The sequence below is a fragment of the Priapulus caudatus genome, unplaced genomic scaffold (assembly GCF_000485595.1).
Source record: "Priapulus caudatus unplaced genomic scaffold, Priapulus_caudatus-5.0.1 Scaffold49, whole genome shotgun sequence".
In the NCBI taxonomy this organism is placed as follows: domain Eukaryota; kingdom Metazoa; phylum Priapulida; class Priapulimorpha; order Priapulimorphida; family Priapulidae; genus Priapulus; species Priapulus caudatus.
Genome location: NW_014577110.1, coordinates 274,166 through 293,813, shown reverse-complemented (window position 1 = coordinate 293,813; position 19,648 = coordinate 274,166). Strand labels below are relative to the sequence as shown.

The following is a 19,648-nucleotide window of genomic DNA, read 5'->3' as shown; positions in this document are numbered from 1 at the left end:
CAGAGACAACCCCCACCCCTACAGAGACAACCCCCACCCCTACAGAGACAACCCCCATCCCTACATAGACAACCTCCACTTCTACAGAGACAACCCCCAACCCTACAGAGACAACCTCCACCCCTACAGAGACAACCCCCAACCCTACAGAGACAACCCCCACCCCTGCAGAGACAACCCCCACCCCTACAGAGACAACCCCCATCCCTACATAGACAACCTCCACTTCTACAGAGACAACCCCCACCCCTACATAGACAACCTCCACTTCTACAGAAACAACCCCCAACCCTACAGAGACAACCCTCACCCCTACATAGACAACCTCCACTTCTACAGAGACAACCCCCAACCCTACAGAGACAACCCCCACCCCCTACAGAGAATTATCATTGGGAGTGCCGGTTGAGTGAACGCGGCGTTTATTTTCCCGCGCCTGCAGAGACGCAGCAGACGGCGACGACACTGCTGATGGCGACCGACTGTGTCTCGGAGACACTCATGCAGCCGACATGTCTCCTCAACCCCGGCCGACACATATTCAATTTCGAATGCACGCTGCCGACTAGACTGGCGCCGTCGTACACGTCCGGTTTCGGAGCAGTGCGCTACAGGGCCGTCGCCAGCATGCTCCGGCCGACGGGGCAAAACTACGAGGTCGAATCCCCCGTTATCATACGGCCGCACGACCACATGGATCTCAACGACGTTCCGTCTGCAGCGGTAAGCGAGCAGAAAGCTAGCGTTTGTGTATTAACGTGCGATATGGTCCCCCATCTGCGCTGGCAGCATTTCGTGAAACGCTCGGATTTTTTTTGCCAAACTCGCGCCTGACTTAAAAAATGGGAAAAGCACACTTCGATAGCCACGCTTGCTTGCTACAGGCAGCCTGGCTAGTCGGAGATAATTCGTCCAACTCCGTGATTATTCGGAAAAGGTCGTAGGGTGAGTGGTGATATTGCTCAGTTAATGAGCGTCGAGAATAGCAAATGGACGAAGGCGAAAGTTTTGCTAAGTAGACTTTCAAATTTATTCCGTTTTCCCACATAATGCGGTCCCAGCGGGCGAGGGCAGGAAACCGAATCACGCCGTAAAATTATTCTAATATTGTGGCCCAGCCGAGATATATGGAAAATATTTACGGCATTCCGTAAACATTTCACAAGAAGCAATTTATTTTACGGCCAGCGCCACGCATGCTGGGAATTGTGAATTCTTTCCCCCCGCCGCCCAATTTTCACGCCGCACATTATACTTGAATTTTGCACAGGGGAGAGATAGTGATCCGCTAGGGGACGGCTCTGATTGGCTAATTTTGTCTCATATGTATTTTATTTTTTATTATTTTTGGCTTATTTTGTTTTATTTTAGAATTAGGGATAGGGTTAGGGTTAGGGTTAGGGTTCGGATTAGGGTTAGGGTTAAGGTTAGGATTAGGGTTAGGGTTAACTGATTTCTATATCCACAACTTATTTCTATATTCACTATCTCTCCCCTGAGACCTACTATATTATACTTTGCAGCAGGAGAGCGAGACTAGCGGTGAGAAGTACTTCCGGCGCTGCTGCTGCAGAGGTGGCGCCGTGCTGGTGACAGCGAGCGTGTCACATGCAGGCTGCGCTATCGGCATGAGTCTTGCCCTCTCCGTACAGGTCGACAATAATAGCAGGCGGGAAGCGAAGGCTGCCGTTCATCTTATCAAAGTAAGCAGCGGAACGTGATGAAACCTCAGCCTCTCCTCACTGTGCGGCAATGTACAGTATTTAGCCGAAGGCACGCGCTTGCTTAGGGCGAGTCACCCATCCATCCACCCTCGCTCACGCGATAGCACACGCACACGCGCGCGCGCCCGGACGCATGCAGGCACGTATGCGCCCTCGCGCGCACACACACACGCGCGCACACACACACACACACACACACACACACAGCCACACCACACGCACGCAACGCGCACGCACGCACGCACGCAGACAGATACACGCACACATGCACCCGCTCGCGATTGGGTGGAGGATCAGGTAGGGAATATAGTACCTATCTTTCTTGTAGACATGTAGAAATCATGGGGGTCTGGGGGGCAGCTGTGTGCATTCTAGTCAATAAGGAGAAATATCCGGTATGAGCTTCAGTCTCCTACATCTACTGTAGAATTCTTCTTACGGACGAGCGCACCGCGCATAGTTTAGTATGCTGTCATTACATACGTAGAAGTAAAGAGATCGACATTGCGTAAATAGGCTCATAAAACTCCGATAGCTGCGGAAAGCTTAAGTGGCTACGGCCGGGACCGGGAGAAAGATGATGCAGTACTCGAATCAGCGGGATTGTGGCGTGTGAAGACGGTTAATTAATAGATACTATTGGGCTTTGGGCTCTCCGTTATCAAAATGGTGTAAAGTTGAGTGATTTAAATGCCCACAGACAGGATTTGTGACGTTCTTTACTGGTGCTACATAGACTTCTCAATATGAAAGATTAGGTGGGTAGAACGTGAATTGTAATGTTCATTCAAGTGCGATTTGCAACTTCGTTTCGCTTCTATTTTTTGCGTTTTCTGTCAGGCATTTATTAGCAAAATTTGGAAATTTCCTGGTATCCCAAACCCTAGACGCCAGCAACCGTAGCGGATTAATAATACATGCCTACAGCTATAGACGCATATACAGTAAACATAAAAACAGACAGAGAGAGCGAGAGGGAAGGGGTTGAAGAGAGATAAAGAAAAAAATAGAGGGGGAGAGAGAAGGATAAGGGGATGGAATCGATGGAGAGCGCGCGCACACTAATTCAATTTCGGGTTCTGGCGACCTGCGTCTCTTGACTGCCACTAGTCTAATGATAGAAAAAACGAACCCGGTGCTTCGGCGAGATATACGGCATATTGACAGAACCCATGTATCAATAAGCAGACAGCAACAGGCGAATAAGTGCCAGGAGAGCGACATTTACGATTGTGTGCCTTCTTTGACAGACGGAAGCCTTCACGACCGGTAGCCACAGTAAAGAATGCTGTACAACTGTACACACGGTGTCGCGTCCAGGCTTGGTAGGCCCGCACAGCGAGGTGGCCGACGTGGTGGTCATACCGTTCAATGCGACGTTAAAACCTAGCAACCATCTCGACGCCTGCCAACTGATGACGCTATCGTATCTCTTAGAGGTAAATGTGGTTATATCAATATTACACGTGTCTGTGTGCGTATGTGCGCGCGTGTGGCTCTCTGTTAGAGAGATAGATATAAAGAAAGAGATGGGCAGACAGACAGACAAACAGACAGACACACACACAGGCACACGGACGGGCGGACGGATGGACAGACCGACGGACAGACAGATAGACCGACTGACAGAGGTGAGTGAGTACATACGTATGGAAGAGAGAGAAAGAGGGAGAGAGGGCGAGCGAGAGAGACAGAAAGAGCGAGGGGCGGGAGAGAGAGCGCGCATAAGGGAGAGAGAGAGAGAGTGCACGCGCATGCGAGTGAGAGAGGAGCTGGACAGACAGATACAAGGTTTATATTAGATCAATATTCAGGTTTAAATATTAACCGTGCTTTCGCAGGGGTTTAATTCCCAAGCACAATGTACAGCATACAAGGTACAGCAACATCTACGGGAACTTTGGTGAATACACACATGCAGACCAGTTTCATTCCCACGTCTAACGGTGGCGCTATTACGTGTGTTCGTGCATGGGCTCGCGTGTGAAGCCAACACGACAAAACATCGTCACGTATCATACTTTAACCATACACACGCACGCGCATAAACACACACGCACACACACCCACACGCACGCACGCACGCACAGCACGCCACCACACACACAAAATCGCACGACACACACAAACACGCGCGCGCAGCGCGCCACACACACACACAACGACCACACACACAAACACACGTGCGCGGCACGCAGCGTACGCACACACAACACACACAATCACACAGCACACACACACACACAACATCACCACACACGCACGACAAGCGACACACACACACACACACACAACAAACACACACACAACACACACACACACACACACACACTACCACCTACACACACACACGCCACACACACACAACAACACCAGCACACACACCAACACACACACACACACAGCACACAAGCACAACATTGCACACACACACACAAACAACAGCGGCGCAACGCAACAGCACGCATACATGGGTCAAATGTGTATTTCTCATCGTTTTACTCCGCAGGTGAAGGTCGGCATCTCGGGCGCCGATAAACCGCTATTAATTCAACTTCCGGTTGTCGTCGGCACACATCCGCTGAAGGTCGCCTCGGCGACGCCGGCCGAACAGAGGGCGCTGAAGCACATGCGGGCGAAGATGAGCGCGCTGTCGCTGAACGGCAAACCGCGCGTCGCCGCCCCAGCGTCGTCGTCGTCGTCGACGACGACCACGTTCACGCCAATCACGTCGGCGTCCAGCCCCGAGTTCCGTGTGCTGCTGACGTCGGCGCCGCCCCTCGCCAGATCTACGCACTCCAGCACGCCGCCGCGATCCGACCACTCGAGCCACTCTAACACGCCTCCTATCGTCAGTCACAGACCGCGAGCGCCGACGTGGAACTAAGACTAGCGGCGCGCTAACGGCGTGCGTGCGTGCGTTCGTTCGTGCGTGCGTGCGTGCGTTCGTACGTGCGTTCGGGTGTGCGTGCGTGCGTGCGTGCATACGTGCGCGCGTTCACAGCCCGGCTCAGCATCGCCAGGCGAGCATGATCTAGACAATTGCGAGAAGCGAACGCGTGCTGTAGTCGTGGATATATTTAGATAGCGGGAGCAAGTAGCGCTTTATCGTCAACCCGCGTGGAAATGGCGCCCTGACATATAGCTAATCCCATACATCAAGTGCGGCGGTGTCCATGCATCTCTGCATCGATGTTCACTGACCTCTTAGTGGCCAAGCGTTATATAAGCGCCTGAGCTTAGTACGCAAGCTTCGTACGCAAGCTTCGTACGCAGCGGGTATCGTATGCAAGCATGGTACGCAAACTTCGTATGTAAGCTCCTTTTACAAGCATCGTATGTGATCATTGTGTGCGAGCATAGTATGCCAATACGTTATGCAAACACAATAGGTATAAGCATCGCATGCAAGCGTGGTGTGATAGCATCACATGCGAAGTTTGTATGCAAGCATGGAATGTCAGTATCGCATGCGAACATGGCATTCAAGCATCGTATCAAGAGTACATAATATCAAGAGTACATAATATCAAGAGTACATAACATCAAAAGTACATAATATCAAGAGTACATAACATCAATAGTAAATCTCTATTATGTACTCTTGATCGTATGCACAGCATCGTATATGGATCGCTACAATGATTACGCTCTGTCGGCAGTAGCCTCAACGATGACTCGCGCTATGGTCGCCGATCCTAGGTCACACGCTTTAATTATTTCTACACGCCGCAGCGACAGCGAGAGCTACGACGCAAACACTCCTGATGGCGACCTAACAGCAGCAGCAGCGGCGGCAGCTTTATTACGTGCACACCAACGCCCGCATGCGTGCACAGCACTCTGCGTTCACATCGCTCACTTACACTTACCGTCTGTGTTTCTCTCTCCCTCTCTCCCTCTCTTCTTCCCGCCCTCCCCAACTCTTCCTCCCGTTCTCGCTCCCTCGCTTCCTCCCGCTCTCGCTCCCTCGCTTCCTCCCGCTCTCGCTCCCTCCCTTCCTCCCGCTCTCCCTCCCGCTCTTCCTCCCTCTCTTCCTCCTGCTCTCGCTCCCTCTCTTCCTCCCGCTCTCGCTCCCTCTCTTCCTCCCGCTCTCGTTCCCTCTCTTCCTCCCGCCCTCCCCCACTCTTCCTCCCGCTCTCGCTCCCTCTCTTCCTCCCGCTCTCCCCCACTCTTCCTCCCGCTCTCGCTCCCTCTCTTTCTCTCCCTCACTCGCTATTCCTCCTTACTTTTCAACTTGCTTTTTTCTCGTGCTCTTATCTCCCTCTCTCGCTCACCCACTCTTCTTCCACCCCTCCCCCTCCCCCTCCCCCTCCTCCTCCACTCGCTCCCCCTTTTTCTCTCCTGTTCGTTCACATTTTTCTTGCTCGCTGTCCCACGGTGTGCATGAGCACAAACGGCTGCATCGATATTTTAAATGCTGTTTGCGATCGAGTGCGCGGAGAACTGTCGTAGCTCTCCACGGGAGATGCGCCGGCAGCGGTACACAGCCTGTCCCTGCGGGCCCGCGGAAGTTCCGAGCGGATATGCTTGCCTCTCGCATGACGCAGCATTCTCAGCTACGAGAACACTTACTGCGTGTGCGGCCAGCAAACGAGGAGTGAGCATTAGGTATTATTACTCGCGCTAGTCGGCGAATATGCGGTATGCAGTAACGCGTGAAGTTTCCCCCCATGGCGACGCCTGTAAGCAGATCCCACGGGGCAAGCGAAAGACGGGGGGCCGAGACCACAGCGAACAGCGTAACGGTAGAATGCAGCAATTTGCAATTAATCCGCCACAGAGTTACTGAGTAAAACGCTCGCAGTTTTACCCCATGGCAGTTATCGCGTGCGCAACCCTGCCGACAAGACGATATATGCGATATTAGTACGTCGCAAGACGAAGAAGTCGTGTGCTGGCGGTGTTTCATTTGGAAGCTCGCATGCGTGCGTCTTCTGCAGAGCCTAGCTAACGTGATGTGTGTGTGTGTGTGTGTGTGTGCTACATGTGATTACGATGGGCGTCTCTAACCGGACGAGGTGACCACGCACCAGGTGTAAGCACCAACCACTGTGATGCGGTGCAACGCGTGCTTGCCGACGTCGTAAAGTACTGAACACGCTTCTGGGCGACGTCAGGTGGTGAAGCTGTGATAGCTATCGGCAGCGTAGCGAGATGAAAGTGTGCGCACGGCAGCAATGCATTGTGTGTGTGACACGTTACGACGATGACACAGACACGTGCTGTTGACACTGTCACATGCAGCATGTGACTCGTGCACGTTCGACGCGTCACTCATATTCCTCCCTCGATCGGTACATCATACGAGCGTATAGAATACTGCACTACGCCGACTTGCGACAGACAGCGTGCTGCTCTCCCACGCTCAGCTCCATCTACGCTTCTAACCGTGACGCCGTCCCGCACGGATACGTAACCACCTACATTTTGAAGATAATCTCGGCAAATTGACATACGGCCGCGTCCCATTTCTACAAATTTGTTTTGCGAGAATGTGCTCACGGCTATCTCTCGCGTGTTGTTACGCGCCGGATATTAGTGCGTGATTAGAATCGCCGATGGATCGAGAGGGATACATACATCGTGCAGGGAGCTGCCGCAGCCGTGGCAGCGCATCCATCTCCTCCAGACTGGAAAACATTGCAATTTCAATCAGTGCTGTGTCTATCACTCATCATCTTCTCGAGGATGCGATAGGCAGAAGTGCAGCAGCCTCCTTCGCGTACGGGGGTCTCTGCCGTGCCGAGTCCACCCCGCCTTGTGAAGAGGCTGCCAAGTTCCCCGCGCGCTGACTGCAACGCCGCCTGGTGCTCGAGTTTGGATTGGTGAGGGGGACATGCAGGCAATTTACGAGGATTTCGCATTCAGCGAGTGCGGCTCAAGTTGTGGGCGGTGGCTTTCAAGGATGTACATACTTTAAACTGAGGATGACTGAACAATTATAGTGAGGAGGTGACAGCGATCGTATATAAATCCATATATATAACGGAACGTATGGGCAGCCCTCCCCCGTCAGACGTGTTTCATTCAATCAATTTAAAAATTGATAGTTTATTTGAATGTTATAATTTTGTGTTGATTACTGCACGTGTTAAAATTGCATCTGTATAGATCGATGTAAATAAAGCTCATCACACTCATATGCTTACACCCTAAGCAGACTGATAATATTATTCCAGCTAAGGTGACCTAACTAGCTCTTTCATTCGGAGCGACCAACTGGATGCAGATTGTGATGTAATGAAAAAGTCCATTCGCTTGTCGTTCATTGAGATATAGGTTTTATTTTAACAATCAATAACTGCACCGGCCCACTCCTCATGTGACAGGCCACTTGTGGTGATATAGGCAACAAACCTGATAGGACTGACTTCAGTAAGGCAGAATAAATTAATGCCGAGTCCGACCACGATTTTATCAATGTTAATGTGAAGCTGCTTCTCGCAAAATGAACAGCGCGCGCATTATTTCATCAGTGTGAAAGTAAACAATAAAGTGGCATAGGCCACTGTACTACTACTGATTAAAAAACTAGCTGCGACATGTCACCGCAGGACAATGAAAACGAAGCAAGTTTGAATTTAAATGAATAAACTAAATAGTTGTCACCGAGCTTACAGAATAATGTCATATATAGCAGTCCGTCATGACATCTCCACTACTTCTTCAAATACGGCGGTTCAATTTTGAAAAATTCATGTTTACGCCTACTCAATACTATTAATCCTCTCATACCCCCAAATACTCTGGTCAATCGATCAGTAACATAATGTAGACGGCCGATGATCAGACATGTTAACAACGTAGATCTATAGGTAATCCCTGAGCTCATCTTTAGCTACTAGTGGCCCATTGTTAGAAACAAAAATTACTCTTAACCTTTTCTCATAGACCATTAACAGAAACGTGATAGCTACGAGTTTTCCATACACAGTGTATAGAGTTCAGCTCTACGAGAAAAAGTTCATGTTACTTTTGTTTGTAAAGAAGTAAACAAGACTAATTTTTTTTCTGACAACAGGCCCTAGCATTTTTCATATCTACATTATGACGCCATGTTCAATATAGCAAACCATCAAGTTTGCAAGGCATCACTCTCAATTAAAAATCTGCATTGGTAGTTTTATTTAAAGAGTCGCATACTTCTACACTCTTGCCTTTAGTAGGTGCGTTTTTCGCATGTAGATATAGTAATGCTAATGTCATGACAAAGAGGGATATGTACAGAGAGACTAGATATTACTTATCAGTTTAGTAGGTAACATCATCTACTGTTGACATCCTCTACTAGCGATTGTACGAAGTCTTGTGTAGTTGGACGCTTCTTCAACAAGTCTGTTATGCAAGAAAAAAGCATACTGTAACATTCTGAATACGATTCCTTGGTAATATTCCTCATAATCTAATTCTGGAGAACTCATAGCAAGACTGCTCGCCGTTAAGTCAGTTTAAATTTCCAGCAAGCAGTTTTATGCATACAGGAAAAAACATAATTATGCAAGGTGTTGCAATATTGATCATAATTCTGACTCACCTTCTATAAGCGTCATGGGGAGCTTGCCTCCACCGTGTGCTAATAATGTCCGTCTGTACAGCTCGCCATTTGCTCTGCACAGAATAACAGCCAAATCTCCAGTTGACAAGTAGATTTATCGAGGCTGGCAGGCAATATCAAGGTCACTGACCCACGTGACACTGCTATCCCATACCATCACAATAGTATCTAACTATGCATTTGGCTTACAATCAGCATATATACATGTATCATGTTCAGACAAGTGACTAGTTTGTAACGACCACGTATTCAGACAGAATAGTAATCAGCATTAGAAGTTGGAAAAAGAACAGCTAGAGCAGAGATGGAGTGCGAGCGATACGGAAAAGAAATGCTAAGCGGGAGAAACAACGTGCGCCCAGAAGTGTGCATGTTCAACCGGTTACCTGCTGAATGGATCATCGGCGAAACATTCGTGCCAGATTCTAGAGGCAACTGCACGTGACATCAGGTAGGAATAATACTTAGCACCATAGCCAACAAGGTGAGCAAATCTCAATGGCCAAACCTATAAAGATACAAAGCAATTGTAAAAAAACCATTGGTGTCTGTGCCTATTATTAAATATGCAACAAGATTTCAAGACAATGTAAAGCAGGGGACATACCATGCGAATTTATTCGCACGACCGCAGCAGTTTTTAAAACCGCCGCGGAATTCGCATGTGTCCGCTCAAGCAAGGGCGAATTTTGCCACGAATTTCATCTGCACCGAAATTCGCAGCGATCAAACATTTTTGATATTTTCACTGCGGATTTTTACCGCTGCGGACAAATTCGCATCGTGTGTCCATGGAAGCGAAAATCGAGCCGGCCAATGTTATAATGCAGCGAATCATTGATCAGTATGCTAATCACGTAATTGAGAAATAACGGCAATCCAGAGATCACGTGACTGTTGGAGCCATGGTTGGAGCCGTGTGGCAACAGTAGATCGCGTGTAGTGTGTCGGCTCAATTATCGCATGCGGGTCCGAATACTTTCGCCGCGAATTTCGTTGCGGATCTGATCGCAGAGAAATTCGCATAGTGTGTCCCAAGCTTAAGAGATGCCAACGAAGGTTTGTTATTAAATTTACTAGAACATTGTCATTACTTTTCTAAACGCATCCTTGTTTTTTGCACATAAAAGATCGCACTGTATATGAAGCCAGATCAACAATGTCATTTTAAAAACTCATTTAATTGCTCAATACCTAGTAACTACATTAAAATACTTCCAATTGAGTATTCGTTATGTCTGAATCGCTATCAAAACTAGTTTTCATTTTGTGATGACAGTAGCTATGACATTTTTCTAATACTGGAAAAACCTCCTCTACGGTTACAGTAAAAAAGAACATCTATTTACAAACTGTTTGTTCATCAAAATTTCCAATGTGCCAGAACACCCATACATTGATTGGTGCACATGGCAAACAAAATAAAATTGTTGTAAATACGTGGCATGAGACATCGCTATGTGCAGTATAGGACCACGTCCATTAAAGGGACATTGTCACGCATTCATACATATGCATGAACTTGGCAGCAGGGGGGTCGACTGGATCATGAAAGCCACTCTGCGCCACTTTGTATACAAGGAGCTCATTAAAACTAAATTAGCCTGCTGTGTGTGTCTGGCTTTGATCAGCGATGCGACACTGCACTGCGCGTGGGAGGGCTCTCCAGCTCATGAAAACCATACTTCCTAGGAGCATGTGCTTATCTTACAATTACATGACAATCTTTCGTAAAATCTACGGGTACAAGCTTTAGGTCGACAGAAGCTGCGATTGCTTGGGGGGGGGGAAGGTCAGGTCAAACACTGCTATATAGTGGCAGTATATACAGAGCAAACAAAAAATTCGATTCAGTTATCTTTGAGAAGCGTTATCGCGGGAACCATTGCAGCTAGAGACTTGAAAAAACAACCTAATCAAAGGCCATTCAATTCTCTTTCATGCTTTCTCATCGTATGATGGCCATGCAAGCCTTAGAATGGTTAAAAGATATCCCCAAAAATCTGTCTATATTGTGAGGCATTTTTGGCCTTTCTAGGATTCGCATGTTCTTACGACCCTGCAAGGGAAAGCTTGAATGAGAATCGAATGACCTCTTATTTTAGTTGTTTTTTTTAGTTTCTAGCTGCAATGGTTTCTGCGATATCGCTTCTCAAAGATGCAATTTAGCAGATCCAGCTCGTGTGTGTAGACAGGGCTGTTTCAGTCAACATACCGTTTGTGAAACATGTTTCATGCTGTAAAACTCATTTTGTGTGTCTGCCACAAGATCCACAAGGCTCGTCTCCAGAGGATGGATGCCATGAAGACGCTGGTCCAAGACAGAATAAAAAACCTGTTGCAAAAAACCAGAATTTATTGAATATCGCTTAAAAAATCATCACAGCACACATTGCATATCGCAGGCGAATACAAAACGTTTTCTATTAATTACGTTATTACATTCTTAAGATGTGCTAATTAAATTAGCAGAATAGGTGAAATGAGAAAAGAAGTACAGCAATATGTGCAGTGAATAACATTTACCTGTAATTGTGTTTCGCAAGCATTGAACATGTACTTAGATGCACATAAACTTGTTACCATGTCTTCTGGTATTGGTTCACACGTCTTATAGTGTTTAGCAAAACTAGACAGTACCTAGAAAAGAAGGCAATATCAACTAATAGTATACAACGGATGAAATTATAACATTATAACTAAAGCGTTATGACACTATGATGGCTTGGTGTGCCACCACTGACAGCACTGATTGCAAAAATAATAGCCTGGAACAAAAGAACCTTGGTTTTGCTAAATCAAAGTCAATCATAGTAATTTTACCCTAGGATCAGTTGCAAAATATTCCATGAGTACTGAAGGCACTTCAGCAAAGTCTGTTGAACATCTCGTACCTGCAAAACAAAGCACTATATGTAACACATAAGCCCATAGTTACATTATTTTTTATGCTACGAGTTTCAGAATTCACACATAATAATTACAGGCATGAAAATCACAAATTGTAATACCCCAAAATCCGCCCCCTCTCCCACCCTCCAGTGGTAAGCCCACATCAAAGCTATAGTCAGGGTGGTGAGAGTGGAGTGGTGAAAACGGTGAGGTGGAGGGGTAGCGGAGCGGTCTGCTGGTCTGCACTTCATAATATTGAGGTTCCGGAGGCTATGCTCCCTAAGTTACATGATTTTGAAGATTTCATGAATAAAACATTACCTACGAATTGGATAACTCAATCAATTTGTAAAATGAGCAATATAAGAGTGCAGACACTAAAAGCAGTACTTAATTAAACATAAATCATTTTCTGTATTAGTTATTTCTGGCATTGCATATTAAGCGAATAACTATCTTAAGTCATACTGCAAATAATGCTTATCTAAGCTGGAATAGCTGGTACAGTCAAACATATACTAACGCATACCTCCACACAATGGACAGCTACTTTTATGGGGTCATTAAAAAATCTTGGGCTAATATATATATATATATATCCACGATATTTTCAACAAGATTTTCACCAATTTCAAGAATGATAAATTTGAAAACCAAAATTCAGAAACTCGCAGATCTGCAAGAAGATTCTCACGGTTGTATATAACTTCTGACTCTGATCTCCTGCAGTGATACTCCACTGTGTACAGTTTCACGCTACACACTCAAAATAAATTGTCCTACACCCAACTACAGACTCACCAGTGACATGCTGGTATTTGGTCCGACCTAGCATAGAATGCATAGCATGGCCCATCTCATGGAATAGGTTCTCTACCATTCCCGGGCTGAGCAGAGAGGGTGTTGACCAGCTGGGCTCTGGGAGATTCAACATGAGCACAACCACTGGAAGCTGTCAAAAAAAACACCGACTGACTTCCTACGCAAAACTGAAGCATATCCTTGGTAAAACGATCACAGGCACTAATAGTATCAATATAAATGCAAAGTAACTCATAAGAAATAGATATGCAGCAGCACTATTTCGTAGGCAGCGATGCAAAGGATTTCTGCAGGATCCAACCTATCGACGAGATTTCAATAGTATAGCTAAATATGAAGATACAGAGACCGAACAGCTACATACCTGATATGTACCATCACGAGTCTGTCTTCCACCACGTATGGTGAAATGGCAGTCCTGTTGTGGTTTGCCAATCCTCTCGAAAAAATCACAGTAAATATATCCAAGGACACCCTCTTCCTCATGCAACACAGCCTAAAGACAAAGATACATATTGATGTATATATTGGTAGCAACGGGGAGCGGTGAATTAATTTTCACACGCACGCGTACATATGCCATTGTATGCACACTAACACTGCTGCATCTTGTTTAAGCTGGCTTACCAATTTGTAGACCTCATCGCACCAAACCTCGCCACCTTCAACCGGCTCGTGTTCCAATGTGACGTTATAGAGACTGCGGAACAATTCGTTCAAGCCCTCCATGCATGCTCCCAGTGGGAAATACTTTGCAAACTCACTATGGTCAACCTTGTGCCTGAAACAATAATCAACACCTTGCATGCAACACCTTCACATGATAGGCAGCTGTAAAACAATGCCTTATTAGCCACAGGTGTAGTCAAGCAATGTCAAACCTAATCACAGTGCTATATAGACATTCTAATGTTTGGTGGAGATTGCAGTGAAATTCTGTGATTATATCTTTTCAAGGAAAGCCAACTGTCAAGTCGTGACATACGTGTCATCTACAATACGCGATCTGATGGCACGGTTGTCACCTTCCATGTTTCGCTACAGCAGTGTAATATGGAACATCCCATGGTTGTAGCACACTAGCTTGGCTCTTGTGTTTTGCCTTGTATTGCTCCAGTATATCCAGATCATGCACGGCAGCAGGCCTCACTTCTTCCACTAGCCCTTCCAGAAACTGCATGACGGTTTCTAGATAAGAGAAAAATGCCCGACCACGGTCATTACGCTCAGTTGACATCAGTAGATAATAACAACTAACATTACTTGTAACTCATTAATGTTGGATCCAGTATAATATGGGTACCCACAAAAACATTTCAGTACATCAGAAATTTACAGAAAAATCAGAAACAACTCTTATAACCTTAAATGCAAATTGCAACACAGTTTTCATGTCTCTTCATGCGCTTCATAGACCTTGCTTCTTACATGGAACTACAAACGTTCAAGATGCCTACCTGGATTGTCAGCCAGTGTACCACTTGTTGCTCTGTGTGCGTAAGACGAGAAGCCACAAAGAGCAGCCAACTCATGCCTCGCTGTCAGCAAATTCAAGAGCCGCTCCTCTTGGAAGGGTTGGTGATGAAGGTAAATCTTGTATGCTGCCTCTCTTACCTGACAAGAGACACCGACGAAATACCTTAGATCACATTTAATGCTCACGGTGAAAGCAGGTTAGAGCCATTTAAAAGCTCGTTGTCATTAAGGCCTTTTATCTTTAAACCCGGGGGCCTTACACGTCAACCTATTGCATCTAATTTTGTACATTAGTCAAAATTGCTGATATTTCTAATCCTTGCAAGTACAATCATGCAGAAAACCAACTCACCCATGCAAGATACTTACAGCTTCATTGTGGCTTTCAGAATACATCCCTGTGACAATTACATTGTCACCTTCCAAATTGAAACTACAACATAACGAATAATGACATTATAGCTACTATCACATGCACTTACAATCACATGTATGTGTGCAATCATATTCAATCTAACAGAACTACAAACTCATGCCAGTAGTGAGGCAATAAACTCATTGATTAGATAACAATTACTTCCATGTATATATAGCATAACGAACACAGATAGGATAATCTCCTCTATACCTGTATCGTAGGTGTTCAGGAAGTGCCTCCTTCTTAATGGAGATTGGCTGCTGTGTTGCCTCCATGAATTGTGATCCTACTTTAAGTATTTCTTCATTCAGCTCAACTACTCTTTTCCGCTGCAAGAAGACAATTTCAAGTTTCTCTCTGCGATCTAGTGTAGCTAGGTGTAACAAATATTAACACAATTCAGAGTAATCATCTTTACATATATATGAACAATTTAGATTGTCTAATAATTCCTCCAAACATTAACTGCCATGACCACCTGAAGTGAGTAGTAGATATAGCTCTAGCCGGTGATTGTTGTGGTAAAGGCATTCTGAAAACCATGCTTAGTAATGACGTTCCATAAACTGATAAAGTCAACGATTTGATATGCACAGGTGAGAAACATGTGAAAATTCAAAATCGTGCCTTCGAAAATTCCTGTAACATATCTTACTACGGCGGACAGAAAACGTGTGACTAAAGCAACTGCAATTATTAGTTACTCTATTACATTTATTATTAAGACCCTTACTTTGCTCTCTTCTAGATGAATTCCACTCTGTTCAAAGTCAAAGAGGAAAAGCTTAGCGACGTGTCTGTCAACATCATCCTCAGGAAACATGTCTCCTTGCTCAGTGACATGCCTTAGGCTCTTATACAGCGCTCTGTTTGTGTTCAACCTGAAACACAGTTAATCACAAATCTACGTTAATAAAACTACCATTAGAGTAGTACGTGTGTCCTAAAGCAGTTTTCTACTGGGGTCGCGAGATGTTCCCCAGAACAATCGTGATCAGGTTGTTATCTTTGCTAACTGTGCACAGGTGATATTTGCATGCAACTATTGTACAGTTGGAGAGTTGCTGATGAGATGTTCGGCAGCAGTTTTTGTTGCCTAGAATGATGGAAGTAGCATTATTTCAAACCATTCTTTAAGACCATTTATCTAAAAAAATTAGGGCATATTTGCTACTGAACCCCAATACCTGCCACCTCCACCAATGGAGGGCTGGCAGTGTCATAGATCTGATGTAAAACTCTGCTTTAATAATATCAATAGCCCTGTGTAATAAGTTATAAATGTGAAGACATTTTGCTAACTTTTCTACTAGTCCTGCAATGTTGACACTAGCATCTTCTGCAGCTGTTGCGAAGTTCAGGTTTGGATGAGCAACTCTGATGAACTCTGCCTGAATATAACAACAGCACAAAAACACTTATGTACCCTCATGATATTTCAATAAACCACATATACTACACAAGGCATATATTCTCAAAATTCATTTTTCGTATTTGTGACATCATAAAACTGGATAAACGTACAGAAATGATTACACTGACACTTGAAACAAGCCTGCTATTATTTCCATTGCACATGTTACCACAAATATCGAGATATTATATGGCACTCACCAAGTCTGCCACCCTGCAAAGTGTATCGGATAGCTCATCAAAGATCTCCACCATTTTTCTCTGCCTCCCGGGTTCCGTTGCCTCTGCTACCAACTTACTGCTCTCTGAGATGGCTCTTTCTTTTAATGCATAGAACCCATAGAAGTCTGCCAATTCGGAAATCTCAAACAATCCCTGTAATTATTATACCAACAACAAATTAGTTCAAATGACTTTTTATTGACAATGTATGCACATAATATAGAGGCAACACACTTGAACACAGTTACTTCCTGGATTTTGCAATTACAAGAGTAAAGTTCATTATAGTTTAAATAGAATATAATACTGCCGAGTATTGAAACAGTCACTCTGAATCAGAGTATGGTTGATACACCACAGGATACACTTATGTACAGGTACCAACTGTGTCAACTGCCTCCATCAAAGAAACAGACCACACCAAGAGATTTGATGGATGCCATCTGATTCAAACATTTTAGATTTGCTCTATGGATTTCCTCTCTATAGCCATGGAACTGTGTAGTAGCCTGGGTTATTACCACTCCTAAAATTGATGTGCTTTCTAATTGCTTATTTCGACCAATGGGCACATGCTCTTTTACAGAATACAGAGGTATTATGTTAGATTGTAGTTTAAAAATAACTATAAAAACTCATTAAACTAGGACAGGTAGCACAAAATGCCAGATAGGATGTACAAGTACCAACAGGGACACTTGGCTTGAAGTGTCTAAAACAACGACTGTACTTAATTTAGAATCAGACTTACCGCATTTCCGTTAGTGAAACTGAAGTTGAGTTTTCTGGCAGGTTTGGCATTAAATGCAGCACCAAGTGGAGACCAGCTTGAGGAGTATCGTGGGCAGCTGTGCACACGACTGCTCACAGCACGCAAGACAAGTCTGACCTTCCGAAACCCAATCATCACAGCATGATTCACCTGTCAAACCATGTAGTGCTGTAAACTGATGTACCACATACATAATTACTGTTACGGAAAACTCAAGGGTATATACCATCAAAGGTTAATTACATAATCTCCTTCACAATTCACTGCAAGCAAGTTTCATACGATAGGCTGCACAGTATAATTTGTAGTCGGCAATATATATATAGCCACTTACTTGACATACATGCACTATATCATGCAGTGATTGTCTTCTGCGATTTCACAATCTTGGAGGTGCATGAGGATACACCACCTGGCACGGTGGAACCTACTAGATATGCAGGGGTTTTTGCTAGGTAATGATGGGGTACATTGCCTCGCCCATTTCAGACGTTACCTCTATTGACTAACTGTAGGTGCCTTGTACGATTCTAGGATAATTACCCCCTGGACAACTACCCCCCAGACAACTACCACCCCAGGACAACTACCACCAGGACAACTGCCACCTAGGACAATTAGCCCCCTAGGACAATTACCACCCAGGCATTTACCACCTGGACAATTACCAAAGGAGCAATTACCACCTGGACAATTACCATTACGGACAAGTACTACCCTAATTTTCATTCATTTCCAATTGAAACAATAATTTTTTAATATTTTCAAGGGTCATTTTGGGAGATAATTGGAAATTTGTGAAATTTCACACTAGAGAAAGATCTATAAAAATATCTAATACGAAATTTAGAATGTTTATGAAAACTTAAAGTACGTCATTAATCCATTAATTATATAGCAACTTTTTTTTCTTCAGTTAACTTTTCTGGCAAGAACTTTTTAAAAGAAAAATCCGTCCTCCTCTAGCTGGTAGTAACAGCATGGTGGGTAAGTGTAAATGGGTAATGACCCTGGGACGATAATCATGAAGTTGGTAAAAGTCCGATGTGTAGTGTAGATGGGCCATCATTACTGTATGGAGGGGGGGGGTACTTGTCTGCGTGGTAGTTGCGCGGGTTAAATTGTGCGGGTGGTACTTGTCCGGGTGGTAATTGCATGTCCTAGGGGGGTAACCGTCTGGGTGGTAGTTGTCCAGGTAGTAGTTGTCCTAGGGGGGTAACCGTCCGGGTGGTAGTTAATTGTCCTAGGGAGGTAGTTGTCCGGGTCGCAGTTGTTCGGGTGGTAGTTGTCCTAGGGGGGTAATTAATTGTCCGGGTGGTAGTTGTCCATGGGGTAGTTAATTGTCTTGGGCTAGTTGTCCAGGGGGGTAGTTGTCTTAAGGGGGTAATTGTCCGGGTGGTAGTTGTCCGGGGGGTAATTAATTGTCTTGGGCTAGTTGTCCATGCAGGTAGTAGTTGTCCTAGGGGGTAGTTGTCCGGGTCGCAGTTGTTCGGGTGGTAGTTGTCCTAGGGGGGTAATTGTCCGGGTGGTAGTTGTCCGGGGGGTAGTTAATTGTCTTGGGCTAGTTGTCCAGGGGAGTAGTTGTCCTAGGGGGGTAATTGTCCGGGTGGTAGTTGTCCGGGGGGTAGTTAATTGTCTTGGGCTAGTTGTCCAGAGGGTATAGTTGTCCAGGGGGTAGTTGTCCGGATACGGCCTTGTACAGATACTACCTGGGAACTGTTCGCTAGAACGGATCTAGCCCACCTGAAGGTGTTCTTTAATTCTATAATATTCCAATTTTATGAGAAGTTTGCATTTGGCTACAATGTCAAATGTTTTGCTGAAGTTGAAAAGTAATACATCAACTTGTCTTTGGGGATTCGTCGATTTTGCCCACAATGTGCATTAATTGCCATTGGTTTGGGAGACATAAAATCAGTTTGGGTTTGCAGGAGAGTTGGCTTCTGAATCCATGTTCTTTGTCTGCAAGAATATTATTTGTTGTCGGGTGTTTTTAGATTTGACTGAGTACGACGTGCTCCATTAGCAAATGCATGTTTAATCATTAATGCAACAAGTACAAGTTGAAGTTGAACCTAACTCCAATCGTCTAAGCCAGCGATTATTCAGTGTGATGGGTGTGGGAAAAGCTATGACATCGAAGACCGTATACAAATTGTTTTACAATAATGTTTGGTTTTAGATGGTATCTACAAATATTAAGTATTTTATACGTAAAACTTACAATAACACGATGAAGTTACTGCTCAAACCTCGACCACTGCCGAGCCGGCAGTAGATGAGACACTTTTCCTTGCAATAGGTTAAAGAATAATATAGTAAAGCGATAGTGTGACCATCTAAATTAACGG

General features: G+C 45.1%; 2 protein-coding genes across 6 annotated transcripts; one reads left to right on the top strand and one right to left on the bottom strand.

Moving 5' to 3' along the window:
- Positions 1 to 445: 445 nt before the first annotated feature.
- On the top strand, positions 446 to 5,658 carry LOC106820825 (arrestin domain-containing protein 2-like). Of its 2 annotated transcripts, none has more exons than XM_014825397.1 (4): positions 446 to 723; positions 1,527 to 1,703; positions 2,975 to 3,163; positions 4,234 to 5,658. In XM_014825397.1, the coding sequence occupies exons 1-4, from the start codon at positions 472 to 474 to the stop codon at positions 4,609 to 4,611; spliced, it is 996 nt and encodes a 331-aa protein (XP_014680883.1). In that variant the 5' UTR covers positions 446 to 471; the 3' UTR covers positions 4,612 to 5,658. The 2 variants fall into 2 exon arrangements, with proteins under 2 accessions (XP_014680883.1, XP_014680882.1); XM_014825396.1 differs by having other exon boundaries at positions 1,524 to 1,703.
- Positions 5,659 to 7,991: 2,333 nt separating this feature from the next.
- Positions 7,992 to 19,575, bottom strand: LOC106820848 (mitochondrial intermediate peptidase-like). 4 transcript variants are annotated; one of them, XM_014825439.1, is made up of 19 exons: positions 19,522 to 19,573; positions 17,632 to 17,727; positions 17,277 to 17,447; positions 16,505 to 16,678; positions 16,193 to 16,281; positions 15,624 to 15,771; positions 15,101 to 15,219; positions 14,842 to 14,905; positions 14,454 to 14,610; positions 14,022 to 14,184; positions 13,624 to 13,777; positions 13,361 to 13,492; positions 12,976 to 13,126; positions 12,106 to 12,176; positions 11,809 to 11,922; positions 11,498 to 11,617; positions 9,669 to 9,790; positions 9,262 to 9,335; positions 7,992 to 9,062 (listed from the first exon to the last, which is right to left on the bottom strand). In XM_014825439.1, the coding sequence occupies exons 3-19, from the start codon at positions 17,430 to 17,432 to the stop codon at positions 8,992 to 8,994; spliced, it is 2,079 nt and encodes a 692-aa protein (XP_014680925.1). In that variant the 5' UTR covers positions 17,433 to 17,447; positions 17,632 to 17,727; positions 19,522 to 19,573; the 3' UTR covers positions 7,992 to 8,991. The 4 variants fall into 4 exon arrangements, with proteins under 4 accessions (XP_014680925.1, XP_014680927.1, XP_014680924.1 ...); XM_014825441.1 differs by having other exon boundaries at positions 17,641 to 17,727; XM_014825438.1 differs by lacking the exon at positions 17,632 to 17,727 and having other exon boundaries at positions 19,522 to 19,575.
- Between the last annotated feature and the right edge of the window lie 73 nt (positions 19,576 to 19,648).

Excerpts from the sequence above, each read along its gene's own strand:
- LOC106820825 (XM_014825396.1), top strand. The coding sequence starts at position 472 with ATGGCGACCGACTGTGTCTCGGAGACACTCATGCAGCCGACATGTCTC. Across the intron at positions 1,704-2,974 it reads CTGCCGTTCATCTTATCAAA|ACGGAAGCCTTCACGACCGG; the intron begins GTAAGCAGCGGA and ends CTTCTTTGACAG. Across the intron at positions 3,164-4,233 it reads CGCTATCGTATCTCTTAGAG|GTGAAGGTCGGCATCTCGGG; the intron begins GTAAATGTGGTT and ends TTTACTCCGCAG.
- LOC106820848 (XM_014825438.1), bottom strand. The coding sequence starts at position 17,432 with ATGATTGGGTTTCGGAAGGTCAGACTTGTCTTGCGTGCTGTGAGCAGT. Across the intron at positions 13,778-14,021 it reads GCTGTAGCGAAACATGGAAG|GCACAAGGTTGACCATAGTG; the intron begins GTGACAACCGTG and ends TTATTGTTTCAG. Across the intron at positions 11,618-11,808 it reads CTTGCGAAACACAATTACAG|GTTTTTTATTCTGTCTTGGA; the intron begins GTAAATGTTATT and ends TTTTTGCAACAG.